Source organism: Schistocerca gregaria, chromosome 5, assembly GCF_023897955.1.
Source record: "Schistocerca gregaria isolate iqSchGreg1 chromosome 5, iqSchGreg1.2, whole genome shotgun sequence".
Classification (NCBI taxonomy): domain Eukaryota; kingdom Metazoa; phylum Arthropoda; class Insecta; order Orthoptera; family Acrididae; genus Schistocerca; species Schistocerca gregaria.
In genome coordinates, this window is record NC_064924.1 from 644,002,405 (window position 1) to 644,018,317 (window position 15,913).

Below are 15,913 nucleotides of genomic sequence, written 5' to 3' on the forward strand. Positions count from 1 at the left end.
AATAGAAATAACTTCTGTAATATTTGATGTAATGTAAATATAACTGCGCTCTCTGTCAGGAGTGAGTTTGTTTGATCTTGTAAACTTTTACTATCTGATGTCTTTCCTGAGTGGACATGTATCCATCGTTTTTGCCTTATAACACGTTCACGGATACAAACTTTTTATTAATGTATGCCACAGACAGAACAACATAAGTGGCATATGGCGAGGAAAGGAAATGTTCGTTTTAATAGAGATAATGTAGGAATTCTCCTCATGTCCATTTCCGTAAACTCACTGTATGGTATGCGACCAAATAAAGCCGACAACCGCCACTGGAGAGCGCTGACAGCGCAAAACCACGCCAACCAGCTTGTGCCGTGTTTCGGCAGCGATGTGCCTCGTGACGTTGGGAATCCATCCGTGTGCACGTCAACGTTAAGCCACACGACGACATTCGGTTGCGCCACTCGTTGCGTGGAATGAGTTGCATGCAAGTGGTTTGATATATGACTGTAGACAGGGCGACACCAGAATATACTTCAGTTTCTTCGTTTTGTGGCTTCCTGATTCGTGTCTGGTTCGTCCAAATTGGTCTGAGCACTGTGGGACTAAACTTCTAAGATCATCAGTCCCCTATAACCTAGAACTACCTAAAACTAACTAACCTAAGGACATCATACACATCCATGCCCGAGGCAGGATTCGAACTTGCGACCATAGCGGCCGCGCGGTTCCGGACTGTAACGCCTAGAACCGCTCGGCAGATTCGTGTCTGAAATGAAAGTTTTGGCAGCTGCACGTTGCACGAGTTATGATGGATTTAAAGCTTGTTGCGTGGAGTCGCTGGATAAGAAAAAAATAAGAAACATGTCGATTAGTGACTGGATGAATAAACGACGTCAGCTCGATTGCTCACATTCCTTGCTGAAATAATTTGTGATGGAAGACCCAACAAGTTCTTTTTGTTATCTTAGAATGTCACCAGAACTTTTCACATTTCTTCTAAACAGAGTTAATTATGCAATAAGGAATAATGGTACTGTTGCCAGAACAGAAATTACATATCATATAGCGTGCATTACAATTGAGAACACTCGGCATGCTATAAGATACGGTTTTAGTTGGTGATGACGCTATTTCATTAACACCAATAATTATTAACATTAACAGTAATTATTAACATTAGCAACAATAATTACTCGAAGCAGGCCGCATTAAGAAGAGAATGGTTTGCAAACTACTCTCTTGAAGAGAGATCTTTACAGTGGCAATATTTCAGAATTCTAACATATGTGAATGTGGAGCACTGCAGCGACGTTTTAAATAGATGAATATTGAATAAAGAATACAGCTTCTTGAGTTTGTATAGCCTTCCCTCTTGTCAACAATATTTCTTAACCAGGAGTTGGCCAACTCGAACGATAGGATTTTTAGTCTTGTAGACGAGAGCACTGCCACAGCTAGAATTACACTTGCTTGTATTTTTCTTACACCAGTTGTGTGTGTGCTCCTAACTCAATAAATTTTGCCCTGCGGCTCAGCTATTGTCAAACCATCTACGTTATGACTGCACGTGGCAGGCTCAGCAGCAGCAATATGTTGCTTATTTTTGTAATCAGCACCACTGAAATCCCACAAACACCTATTCAAAGCATAGATATCCAAAAAGCGAACATTATCCTCCGTTCCGCACTTCATATTTCAGTTTGTCTACACTCTACTAACACACATAACCCCAAAACTCGTCAACTAGTGTCGCCAAAGTTGGAACACGCCGAAAGTTTTCTTTCACCAAAGAGTTGCGCAAACGCGCGGCGCGCATCCGCAGTGGCCGGTAGCGCAGTTGCCTGCAACCTAGTGTCGTCGTGTAAGCTAGGCTTTAGCTGCGTCGTGCTTTGTGCCTTAGGCTCTGAGTCGGGTCATTTTTTCTGGGATGTTGCAGTTGGGACAGTCGCCAGTCAGTCAGGGCGTGCTTACCGAAGATGTAGAAGACGGCGGGCCAGCCCAGCTGGGCGGTGATGACGCCTGAGACAGTCATGGCAACGACGGTGCCCAGGTCGCAGCCCGCGTAGCCCACGTTGGCCAACACGCTGCGCTCGCGCGGCGGCGCCCACTGCGACCACAGCGCCTGCGCCGCCGGGTACGACATGCCCTACAAAACGTGGAGAGTGAGCCCCGAGCCCTGCCTCTGTGTGTGGCTGCGTGGGGGAGCCGTGGGACTGAGGTTAGAGGCTGCCAACTGTGGAGGAAGAAGCCACTGTCCGTCCAAAGACTTCCGAGGCCGATTCTATTCCGTGCGTACCAACGGTGTCAGTGCAGTAACTACCGTATTTTACGGAGTATAAGACGTACAGATCATGAGACGCACCCAATTTTTAAGCAATTTTTTAAAAAAAATAACATTTTTACCATTTTTCATTGTTGTTGTTGTGCTCTTCAGTCCAGAGACTGGTTTGATGCAGCTCTCCATGCTACTATATCCTGTGCAAGGTTCTTCATCTCCCAGTACCTACGGCAACATACATCCTTCTGAATCTGTTTAGTGTATTCATCTCTTGGTCTCCCTCTACGATTTTTACCCTCCACGCTGCCCTCCAATACTAAATTCGGGATGGTTCAAATGGCTCTAGGCACCATGGGACTTAACGTCTGTGGTCATCAGTCCCCTAGAACTTAGAACTACTTAAACCTATCTAACCTAAGAACATCACACACATCTATGCCCGAGGCAGGATTCGAACCTGCGACCGTAGCAGTCACACGGTTCCGGACTGAGCGCCTTAACCACGAGACCATCGCGGCCGGCTAAATTGGGCATCCCTTGATGCCTCAGAACATGTCCTACCAACCGATCTCTTCTTCTAGTCAAGTTGTGCCACAAATTTCTCTTCTCCCCAGTTCTATTCAATACCTCCTCGTTAGTTATCTACCCATCTACTCTTCAGCATTCTTCTGTAGCACCACAATTCGAAAGCTTGGATTCTCTTCTTGTCTAAACTATTTATCGTCCATGTTTCACTTCCATACATGGCTACACTCCATACAAATACTTTCAGAAACGATTTCCTCACACTTAAATCTATACTCGATGTTAACAAATTTCTATTTTTCAGAAACGTTTTCTTCCCATTGCCAATCTACATTTTATATCCTTCAAACTTCGATCATCATTACTTATTTTGCTCACCAAATAGCAAACCTCATTTACTACTTTAAGTGTCTCATTTCCTAGTCTAATACCCTCAGCATCACCCGACTTAATTCGGCTACATTCCGTTATCCTCGTTTTGCTTTTGTTGATGTTCATCTTATATCCTCCTTTCAAGACCCTGTCCATTCCGTTCAAATGCTCTTCCAAGTCCTTTGCTGTCTCTGACAGAATTACAATGTCATCGGAGAACCTCAAAGTTTTTATTTCTTCTCCATGGATTTTAATACCTACTCCGAATTTTTCTTTTGTTTCCTTTACTGCTTGCTCTATACACAGATTGATTAGCATCTGGGAGAGGCTACAACCCTGTCTAACTCCCTTCCCAAACACTGCTTCCCTTTCACACCCCTCGAGTCCTATAACTGCCGTCTGGTTTCTGTACAAATTGTAAATAGCCCTTCGCTCCCTGTATTTTACCCCTGCCCCTTTCAGAATTTGAAAGGGAGTATTCCAGTCAACATTGTCAAAAGCCTTCTCTAAGTCTACAAATGCTAGAAACGTAGTTTAGCCTTTCCTTAATCTATTTTCTAAGATAAGTCGTAGGGTCAGTATTGCCTCCCGTGTTCCAACATTTCTACGGAGTCCAAACTGATCATCCCCGAGGTCCGCTTCTACCAATTTTTCGATTCGTCTGTAAAGAATTCGTGATGCAAAGCCAAACTAAAAAATTTCATTGCTTATATCAGTACAACGACAAACTAATCAAAGTTGCAAATTTCACTGTTCTTATTCTCTCGATGTGTAGTTTCGGGCCGAGACCCATTTTCAAATCATCGTAACAAAAAGTGGTAATTGCAAAAATGCGCAAAACCATGAGTCTCGGCCCGGAACTAGAAAGAAATGGCTCTAAGCATTATGGGACTTAACATCTGTGGTCATCAGTCCCCTAGAACTTAGAACTACTTAAACCTAACTAACCTAAGGACATCACACACATCCATGCCCGAAACAGGATTCGAACCTGCGACCGTAGCGGTCGCGCGGTTTCAGACTGAAGCGTCTTGAACTGCTCGTCCCACAACGGCCGGCCGTAAAATATAGTAATGCGACAGCAACAGATGTGCATTCGACCAGGCAGTTGTGAGCAGGCAGTGTTAAGCAGGGGACGTGCGATTGTACAGTGTCAACGCTGTTGATTCACAAGTGCCGTGTGCGGAACCTTCCCGAAAGTTATTTTCTATTTTTCCGACTTTGTGCCGTTTTGGAGGAATCGGCGGTGGTACAGATTCTCTTTGCCAGAGATCGTGGTCTGCTAGACGGCGCTTGCGGATCAGCAAAAAGGTTTTGGATTAGCAGCGGCACGAGGAAGGTGGCGAACCGGCCTGGTACTGGGAAAACGTGTTGTCTGGACGTGGAGTGGCAACGCGGCCTCGTTGACCATCAGGGCGTTTATCTGAAAAAAAAAAAAGAAACACGTCTTCTGGATTCAAGTGTTCGCTTGTCGCACTGTACTGGCGTTCGTAGACGTGTTGGCAGTGAACGGAGTCTACTCTTTTTTTTTTAAATCTTATTTCGTTCGATGTAGTTTGCTGCTTTGTTGGGGTTGGATGTCACATGATATCCGTTCAAGTTGATCGTTGATGCCTTTACTCAGTCTTTTTATTGCAGAGGGGCAGCGCCTCTCTGACCGAACACGCTGAGCTACCGCGCCGGCAGAGCCTTCACTAGACTATCGCTGCACCTTGGTTGCACCCCCCTGTGGGTTCGGGGGTAAGAATAGGCCCACGGTATTCCTGCCTGTCGTAAGAGGCGACTAAAAGGAGTCTCAAACGTTTTGGCCTTGTGAGATGGTCCCCTAACGGGTTTGACCTCCATCCTTCTAAATTTTCCGAAGAGCGAGCCGATTGGGGAAGGGCGCCTTACAAGGAGCGATGTGTCCATCAAGCATTACCATCTCTAGCCAGGTTTGTCGTCATCGCTTAGCAGTCCCGCTCACCTACCATCTCTTGGGCGTGGATTTGTTCTTGGGTGCGGTTTCTTGCAGTCTGCTATGCTGTGCCACTTTATGCGCCAATGACGATATTGGACTACATCACCTGAAATCCAGCACGGTAGCCAGTCCGTTGTGGTGGGGCCGCCATGTACCCTGTTGGTTGTAGCCCCCTGACTACACAGGGATCGCTCTGCTGATGCCAGCGCCGTTAACTCCCCACGTATGCCAAGGAGTAGATGCCTATCTCCTTGGGGCATTGGGACTCCCGGCAATGGCCATCCTGCCAGGTGGTCGTTGCTGAGGCTGGGTGGCGCCCGTGGGGAGGGCCCTTGGTCGGAGTAGGTGGCATCAGGGCGGATGACCCGCAATGAAGCGTGGTACATCATCTCTTGCTGGTGGCCAGCCGCCAGCAGTCTCTAAGCGTTCCAGGGCTCAATACAACGCAACTACATATGACCCCAAATCGTTCCCCTCCCTGGCTACACCATGGGAGGAACGAAAGACTAAGGATGCCAGCGAACCATACTCGCCCCGCTACCTGGTGTGTACGAGAGCTGATGGTGAATCCTTTACATCCATGAAGCCTCAGTTCTTCGTCGAGCACTTAGAGGACAAGTTCGTGGAGGTGGAGGGCTTGTCCAAAATGCGCTCGGGCTCGGTTTTGATCAAATCGGCGTCCTCCGCCCAGTCCCGCCGGTTACTCGATTGTAACAAGCTGGGGGATGTTCCGGTTACAATCACGCCCCATAAGAGTCTTAATATGGTCCAGGGCATAATATTCCATCGGGACCTTCTATTGCAGTCCGATGACGAGCTTCGCGCCAATTTAGAGCGGCGAGGTGTCCACTTCGTCCGGCGCGTACATCGTGGTCCAAGGGATAAGCAGGTTGCCACCGGTGCCTTCATCTTGGCCTTCGAGGGTGATACTTTACCTGAGAAGGTCAAGGTGATGGTCTATCGTTGTGACGTCAAGCCATATATCCCTCCCCCGATGCGGTGCTTTAAGTGCTGGAAGTTCGGGCATATGTCTTCCCGCTGTACTTCCGGCCTCACATGTCGAGATTGTGGACGCCCATCACATCCCGATACTCCATGTGCTCCACCTCCCATCTGTGTAAACTGCGGAGAGCACCACTCACCTTGCTCGCCGGACTGCAGGATCTACCAGAAAGAGCGCAAAATCATGGAGTATAAGACCCTGGACCGCCTGACATACACTGAGGCCAGGCAGAAGTTCGAACGCCTCCATCCTGTTCGAATGCCTGCCTCTTACGCCGCGGCTACTACTGTTATGGCCCCATTAGCTCTCCCTCAGACTGCCACCTCTCAGAGCCGGAATGCTACACCTGCCCCCTTGATGGTGGGGGGCACTTCACTCCCTGCTGCTCCTGCACTACCTGCCTCAGGAGCAGCAACCCCCCAACCATCGGGGACATCAGTCCCCACTTCTAAGCTGGGGAAGCCTCAAACTTCCCCTGCTCGAATAGCACGGAAAGGGTCCCTTGGGTCCCTTCCTTCCCAGGTTTCCGCCTCTGGGAAGGGTGACGTCAGCCAATGGAAGAAAAGCAGACCAGCGGCTGATCGCAGGGCTTCCCGCTCCTCCTCCGTCCCGGAGACTGACTCGCTGGAGCCCTCCCAGCCAATGAAACCCAAGGACCAGAGAGACAAGACGAAGAAGAAGACCTCTAAGGCCAAGGAACACGCGGTGGCATCCACCCCACTGCTCCCTACAGGCTCTGCGTCCGGGGATAAGGTGGAGATCCGGGCGTCCGCTGAGGACCTGGATCTCGCCGGACCCTCAGACGCCATGGAAGCAGATTGTACTGGTCCTCCATCGGTGGCAGCAGGTGACCCAGTGGCGTGATCTGCCTCCTCGGCCCCTTCACGCCTTTTTCGGACATGGACAAAGCAATACTCCAGTGGAACTGCAGCGCTTTTTTCCACCACCTTGCTGAGCTTCGCCAACTCATCAGCAGTCACCCTTTCCTCTGCATTGCCCTACAGGAAACTTGGTTTCCGGCAATGCGGACCCCTGCCCTACGTGGGTATCGGGGTTATTACAAGAACCGGGCAGCTTATGAGAGGGTATCCGGTGGAGTCTGCGTCTACATCCTTAACTCTGTCTACAGCGAATGTGTACCTCTTCACACACCTTTAGAGGCTGTCGCTGTAAGGATGTGGACGCCTCAGCCTATTACTGTCTGCAGTTTGTATCTTCCGCCAGATGGTGATGTCTCGCGTCATGTGTTGGCTGCATTGATAGCACAACTGCCTCCTCCTTTTGTGTTACTGGGCGACTTTAACGCCCATAACCCCCTGTGGGGTAGCGCCGCGATTACTGGCCGGGGTAGAGATGTCGAGACTCTTCTCTCGCAGCTTGACCTCTGCCTCTTAAACACGGGAGAGCCGACACATTTCAGCGTCGTCCATGGCACATTTTCGGCCATCGACCTTTCTATCTGCAGCCCCAGACTTTCACCATCCATCCACTGGAGTGTCCATGACGACTTATGTGGTAGTGACCATTTCCCCATCTTTCTGTCACTACCACAGCGTCACTCTTCTGAACGCCCCTCCAGATGGGCTCTGAATAAGGCTGATTGGGGCTTGTTCTCCTCTCTCGCCACTATCGCACCTCCTTCCCCTGACACCATTGATGCGGTGGTTCAGTCGGTCACCACCGGCATCGTTTCTGCGGCGGCATCTGCGATTCCCTGTTCATCCGGGTCCCCTCGGAGGAGGACTGTGCCTTGGTGGGCGCCCGAGATCGCAGAGGCGATTAGAGATCGCCGGCGGGCTCTTCAACGCCATAAGCGGCACCCGTCCTTGGAGAACCTCATCGTTTTTAAACAGCTCCGTGCCCGTGCCCGACGCCTTATTCGCCAACGGAAGCAGGAGTGCTGGGAACGGTATGTTTCCACCATTGGCGTCCGTACCTCTGCATCGCAGGTTTGGGCTAAGATTAGGCGACTCCATGGCTATCGGCCGCCTGTCTCTGTCCCTGGGCTTTCGCTGAATGGAGTGGTGTGTACTGACTCCGACACGATTGCGGACCGGTTAGCAGCGCATTTTGCTCAGTGTTCCGCATCTACGAATTACCCACTGGCCTTCCGCTCCCGGAAAGAGCGGTTGGAAAGTTGGAGGCTTTCCTTTCACACGCGCCACGCGGAGTCGTACAATGCTCCTTTCAGCGACTGGGAATTCCAGAGTGCCCTATCTGCTTGCCCTGATACGGCTCCTGGGCCAGACCGCATCCACAGCCAGATGCTGAAACACCTCTCTGTGAATTGCAAGCGACGCCTCCTAGATGTTTTCAACCGCATCTGGGTTGAGGGTGTGTTCCCGTCTCAATGGCGAGAAAGCATCGTCCTCCCCGTGTTGAAACCTGGCAAGAACCCGCTGGAGGTGGACAGCTACCGCCCCATAAGCCTCACCAACGTTCTTTGCAAGTTGCTAGAACGTATGGTGAGCCGGAGGTTGAGTTGGCTCCTCGAGTCTCGAGGCCTTCTGTCTCCGTCTCAGGGTGGGTTCCGCAAAGGCCGCTCTGCCGTCGATAATCTGGTCTCCCTAGAGTCTGCCGTCCGTACAGCCTTTGCACGCCGCCAACATCTGGTTGCCGTCTTCTTCGACATGCGGAAGGCGTACGATACGACTTGGCGATATCACATCCTGGCCACACTTCATGGGTGGGGTCTTAGGGGCCCGCTCCCGATTTTTATTCAGAATTTTCTGTCGTCTCGTTCCTTCCGCGTGCAAGTTGCTGCGTCCCATAGTTCCTCCCGGGTCCAGGAGAACGGGGTCCCACAGGGGTCTGTCCTCAGTGTCTCCCTGTTTTTAATTGCGATCAATGGGCTCGCTGAGGCGGTGGGATCGTCCGTCGCAGCTTCGTTGTATGCAGACGATTTCTGCCTCTACTACAGCTCCGCTGGCATTGCAGTTGCTGAGCGCCAGCTGCAGGGCGCTATCCGCAAGGCGCAGTCGTGGGCTGTAGCGCACGGCTTCCAGTTTTCGGCCGCTAAGACCTGCGTTGTGCATTTCTGCCGGCGTCGCACGGTTCACCCTGAGCCACGCCTTTACCTTGACGGTGAACCTCTTGCTGTGGTGGAGACGCATCGGTTCTTGGGACTGGTATTTGATGCCCGGCTGTCTTGGCTGCCTCATATTAGGCAGCTTAAACAAACATGCTGGCGGCATTTAAACGCTCTCCGTTGCCTTAGCCACACCGGATGGGGTGCCGATCGGTCCACCCTTCTCCGGCTGTATCAAGCGCTGATCCAGTCCCGCCTTGATTATGGGTGTGTGGCTTATGGTTCGGCGTCGCCATCAGCGTTGCAATTGCTGGATCCCATCCATCACTGCGGGATCCGACTCGCCACAGGAGCATTTCGGACAAGCCCTGTTGACAGCTTACTTGTGGAGGCTGGTGTTCCTCCATTGCGGATCCGGCGCGACCGACTTCTGGCCGCTTATGCTGCCCACGTTTGTAGCTTGCCAGGGCATCCCAACTACCGTCTCCTGTTCCCGCACTCGATCGTCCATCTTCCAGACAGGCGGCCCCGGTCAGGGTGTACGATCGCGGTTCGCATCCGAGCTCTACTGTGTGGGATTGAGTTTTTTCCTCTCCCGCCTGTTTTCCGGGCCAATCTCCGTCTGCCCCCTTGGTGTGTGCGCCGACCATGCATTCGGCTGGATTTGGCACAGGGTCCGAAAGACTCGGTCCCTCCTCCGGCCCTCCGCCGCCGCTTTGTTGCTCTCCTTGCCGAGTTTCCCGGATCTGCCGTGACCTATACCGACGGTTCGATGGTCTCTGGTCGCACTGGTTACGCTCTTACTCTAGAGGATCATTGTGAGCAACGGTCGCTGGCACCCGGGAACAGTGTATACACTGCCGAGTTGGTTGCCATCTATCGCGCCCTAGAGTATATCCTCTCCCGCTCAGGTGAGTCCTTTGTCATCTGTAGTGACTCCCTGAGTGGTTTACGAGCTCTTGACCAGTGCTTTCCTCGTTCCCGTCTGGTGATGGCCATCCACGAGTCGCTCCATGCTCTTGCCCGTTGCGGCCGCTCCGTGATCTTTGTTTGGACCCCAGGTCATGTCGGCATCCCGGGCAATGAGCGGGTTGACACGCTGGCTAAACAGGCAGTGAGTTCACCGGCTCTGGAACTCGGCCTTATGGAGTGTGATCTCCTGTCGCTTTTGCGCCAGAAAGTGCTTGGTGCCTGGGGTGACGAGTGGCGCACCCTGCCCACGCCCAACAAACTTCGGGCGGTGAAGGAGACGACCCGTGTGTGGCGCTCCTCCATGCGGGCCTCTCGGAAGGACTCTGTCGTCCTCTGCCGGCTGCGCGTTGGCCACAAGTGGCTGACGCACGGCCATTTGTTGCGCCGGGAGGACCCACCGCTATGTCGCTGCGGGGCAGCTCTGACGGTGGTCCACATTTTGGTGGACTGCCCGCTTTTAACAGGACTCAGGCAGACGTTTGCGCTGCCTGATACCCTCCCTGCCCTTTTATGTGATGACGATGCTATGGCGGACCTCGTGTTGAGTTTTATTCGGGCAGGGGGTTTTTATCGTATGATTTGAGTGTTTGTTCTTTTATTTCCTGTATTGACTTGGGCCTTTGGCCTGTGGTTTTAAACTGTGGGTTTTAATGTCATTTGGTGGTTGGCTTTTCCTTATTTTCATGGTCGGCCAACCACCTTCACACTCGGTGCGATTTTAGTTCCGTTTGTCTGGTCTTTGTCTGCCTTTCTTGTACTGTGTCGTCCCTTCTCTCAGTTCTCCGTTTTTAACGACTGACAGTTTTTATTTCGTGTGATTTTATCGTGGAACAAGGGACCGATGACCTTAGCAGTCTGGTCCCTTCAATCCCACACCCAACCAACCACCTTGGTTGCATTTATGGACGAATCCTTGGCTCACTCTATTCGAAGCTGCGTAGTTCTCCTATGCAGTAGCTCGTGATCGGTTTGTTTTGTCTGTTCATGTGGTAATGGTTGTCATCAAGTCTGTCCTTGTGGGCGCCATTTGTGCTGTGTATATGTTTGGGAGCGGTCGGAACAGATTTATGTTACGTGTATTATCAGTCCAATTTAATGATATGTATAATATATCGCTAGGAAATGTACACAGGACTGAACTGTGAAATATAATATGACTCCAAGCTTACGGCACTGTAAGCCCACTGAGGTAGCCGTGGACGAATTCTATTATTGCAGATCAATCTTTGAGTTAAGCAATCACATTTGGTAATTGAACAATCGCGTCACCTTATTTGGCGTTCATCTGAAAGCGCTCTGTGCCTAAGCTTGTTTTGAAATAGTCTAGTACACCTATACAGTAATTGAGTACATCTTAAATTCTACCGCGAGTGAAACTGATCTGTGCAGAACTTCTGAGTAGGGTCCTACTGTAACTGTTATTTTGTATTTCAAGCTCTGTTGCTAAATTATTTGTTTGAAGATTGTTTTGAAATTTGTATTTATGTTAATTTATCATTATAATTTTTGCTTATTGGTTTACTATATGCATTTTTATGATAGGTTTGGGGATTTAAATTTTAATGTCAAGTTGTTACTTAGTTTCAGCTGAAACTTTTAATTGATGTCGTTGTAATTGCCTTGAGGGATCGTATCACTGCTATTTGCTATTAGTATTGGATCAGGCTTAATATTTAATCAAGGGTATTGTAACACTTAACTTTTAAAAAAAGTTGGGCAACATGTGTTTTTTGTAAAGGTTGAGTAAGAATTTCTTTTTAATAAGTTTGTTTTAAAAACATGTCTGAATCAATTACCACCACCTACAGCTCCTACCATACCAGTGGTAGCAGAAAGCATAGACAAGATGATGGGAGTTCCGAGCCTGCAGTGTGATAGGACTTTGCTTCCCACTTAAGTGGTTGTGACCTGTTTGAGAACGCCAATAATATATTCATTCTTATGTTTCAGGTTAATCTGGACGTACTATGGAAGCCAGGAATATGCTAGAGATACCTAACAAAACCTCTGTTGGTGAGCCCACGATTAAGACAGGTCGTGGCGCTTACGTCACAGCACGTGATACTACGGGGTTCATGTGACCAGCAGCCACCTCCGAAGGGAAGCGAGTAACAATTTCAGACGAGTTTAATATTTCTTGACTGTTAGTTTAGTCCGCCCCTGGTAGCTCCTAACCATCATCATTTCATCTAGCCGGCACGGTAGCTCAGCGTGTTTGGTCAGAGAGCTGGTTGGCCTCTGTAATAAAAAACTGAGTGAAGGGATCAACAACGAACTTGAACGGATGTCATGTGACGTCCGCAACGACTAAACACAACGATAAAAAAAAAGGTAGCTGCGTGGTCAGCGCGACAGATGTCAATTCTAAGGGCCCGGGTTCGATTCCCGGCTGGGTCGGAGATTTTCTCCGCTCAGGGACTGGGTGTTGTGTTGTCCTAATCACCATCATTTCATTCTCATCGACGCGCAAGTCGCCGAAGTGGCGTCAAATCGAAAGACTAGCACCCGACGAAAGGTCTACCCGACGGGAGGCCCTTGTCACACGACATTTACATTTTTACTGTTTGTTTAGATGCGCGTAAGCTCTCGGCAGCACACGAGAAATTTAACACTTTTACTGAACACTTTTTCAGTTACATGGTGATTTCCTGTGGGTCCTGCACGGAGTGGAGCGTTCGCGAAGTGTGACGGACAAGCCGACTAGTGTGACGTCACAAGTTCGTTGCAGGGCCTGTATATCTGATTGGCTCCGTCAGTTGGAATATCAGCTGGCTATATGCCAAGAAAAAGTTGGTGATAGCGTGGCGGAATTAGCGAAGCGGCTGAGCGGAATGCTGGGACGCTGCCTTGTCAACATGGAAACAGTGGGGCAGGTGAGTGACCTATAGCTGTTGTAATAGCCTCCTGGAAAGTGTGCAAGCCAGTAAAGAGTTATTGTAGGGCAGTGTTCCTAGCCGCGCGCAAGTGTTCCGAATACAAGCGCAAAAGCATCAGTAGCTCAAACGCATTCAAGATCTTGAAAACTGAATTGCTGACTCTAAACAGGAAGCAGTTATTCAAGAATTACGTAATAAAATAATAAAACTACAGTTGCAAAGTAGTTTGGTAACCTGGCAACGTAATGAAGTGAGGCTAGGCAGGCATGTTTCTGGTCAGGCGGGTGAAATGGTCAGTGTTTGTAGTAAAGTGGGCAATGGTACAGAAGGTTGGGAATGTACAGCAAACCACCCAACGCTTTTTTGATATGTTTGCAAGTACATCAGATTTTGCAATAGATACTAATGGACAAATTGTGGATTCCTATGGTTCAAAGGCGTTTACAAAATTTGAGTGAAGCACTGCAAGCGCCTGACACAGTAGGAGTTCAGATGATGTTTCCCCGTGCTGTAGGAAAATTTAAAAGAAGGGTTACTGAAGCCATTAATGAAAATCTATCGTTAAGTACTTTTAGGAAAAGAGTCTTGCAAAATCAGCTCTCCGAGAAAGCACGAAATGACCTTACAAATTCTTGTGTATATTGTGAGTTGATCCTAATTGCACACCATTGTCTACGACGCTCATCATGGATGCTCCGTCATAGCTTTAGTCGAAAGACTTTCTCACATTTAGTCCCTTTCCTTCCATTTATTAAGTTCACTGCTGTTATTTTTTTTATTTATTGATTTATTTAACCTGGCAAGATTAGGGCCATCAGGCCCTCTCTTACATCTAACCAGGCATTCTACTTATTTTACATTCATATGTTATAGTAAGCATGTTAAACTACATCTAGTACAAAAAGTGAAATAAACAATTACAAAGGCAGGCTTGGAAAAATACATACATATAGAATTTATATTCGTGGATGATAAGTACGGTTATAATTAGACATTACTGAAGAGACAGATTTTAGATAGGAGTGCTAGCAGCAGGGAGTATGAGGGAAACTGATGGTGAAGGGAGGAGAAGAATAGAGACATGATGAAACATAATTAAGGAAATATAAAGGAAAAGAAGATTGTGTGGCTAATAGAGGTATCTGAGAAATTAAGCTGTTGCATTTTTCTGAGCAATATGCCAAAGTTAACAGTGTCAAAAGCTTTGCTGAAATCTAGTAGCGTCAATATTGTTGCCTTTTGGCTGTCGATGGCATATTTCAGGTCATCAGTTACTTTCATTAGAACAGTGTTTGTGCTGTGATGTTTACGAAACCGGATTGAAATCTGTCATACAGGCTGAATTCATGCAGGTGTTCAGTGATTTGATCATGAACAATATATTCAAGTGCTTTGGAAACAGCAGGAAGTATGCTAATTGGTCGGTAATTACTAGGCAGTTGCGGGTTTTCGACCTTAGGGATGGGTCGAATTATGCTTCTTTTCCATGCAGTGGGCTATATTCCGTTCACGAGGGAAAAATTAAATATGTCAGTTAAGACAGGTACTAAGATATCGGCAACATTGTTAATCGTGGTTATACTGATACTGTCATTGCCTATCGCACCAGAAGAGATTCTTATTATTGCTTTTCTTGCCGTACTTATTGTTACGTGTTTTAGATGGAAGGTATCGTTGTCAGTTACCCAGTTAGAGGATTCTTGTGGACGGTGATTATCAGCCGTGTGGGTATTCAGAGGTGCAGAGAAGAATTAATTTAATTCGTTAGCTGAGACATGAAAAGCAGTTTCCGTTTTTGCCTTTCCGACCCCCAAGCTACGGAGATTCTTACATGGAGTCGCTGTTAGTATCCTAATGTACACTGATCTTTGATCTGAGTAAAGGTGGTAAATGATTCGTATATCTTTATGACATAATGAGTTTCAATATTATCTTTCATTAATTTAAAGGAGCAAAAAACTTCTCTTGTTTATTCCATTTTAGTAAATTTTCCACTTTTCCCTCCCATTTTAATTTTTATTCAGTTCTTCCTTTTTTGTGGTTTCCAGCTGCACCTTACATTTGAGGCCATTGCCCAAGTCGTCCAAGCTTAGTTACGCCTCTGTTATTATCGCTGGATAATTTCCTTTATTGTGCGGTGTTTATTTTCCACGTGCCCTCTTATAGTAAATAGCACATCGTGACGTGACGCAGTTCTCAACAATACAGAGGTCTCTTAAACGGTCCAGGCTGTTGTTTAGCATGAGTCTGAGACGGGCGACTGGCGAGCAACATGAATTTATCAGCCTCCAGTGAGCAACACCTTAAGAAAATCGTTAAATGTAGAAAGGACACGGAGCAACGACAGCAGTCAGACGGTAAGCCATCAACAAACATCAGATTTGCGCTAATCCGTGGCATCCAAAACACTTGTGTCGAATCGATTGCACATTTCTGCGGAGACATTTGTATTTTATGAATATGGACATCTTGGACACAGCAGTTATATTCAAAGTAATATGATTCTGGAAACCAACTATGCTGGTTGCTTATCAAGGTTGTTCGGGGATGAGCATGAGTTTTATAAATCTTACAACCGCAGGAAAATCGGAATACTACAGATTTTTCATTCTCCTAGGAAGTTTCCGTGCTAAGTGATCTCTGTATTCGGTCGCATAGACATTACCCTACAAACCGAGTGTGTCACCGTGGTGTCTTGATACACACGTTTTCCATGCACATGTTATAAGAAATAATAAGTTTTTATAAGAATAAATACGATTATAGGCTAAGTAAAAATGATAGTTTTGCCAGAAAATCCTTTAGATTAATATAATTGTTTGTTATTTGATTTCAGATAAAATTTGCAGACGGCAGGACTTCCGTCATCTACACACCCCATATTGGGACAGAGCAACTTTACTCCTCG

At 48.0% G+C, this 15,913-nt stretch overlaps 1 protein-coding gene across 1 annotated transcript in view; it reads right to left on the reverse strand.

The window, feature by feature from the left end:
* LOC126272466 (sialin-like) overlaps positions 1-15,913 on the reverse strand; it is a 220,739-nt gene that overhangs the window by 113,133 nt on the left and 91,693 nt on the right. Inside the window, exon 4 of the mRNA XM_049975344.1 lies at positions 1,963-2,137. Coding sequence (XP_049831301.1) covers positions 1,963-2,137 — 175 coding nt within the window. The remainder of the gene's footprint in view (positions 1-1,962; positions 2,138-15,913) is intronic.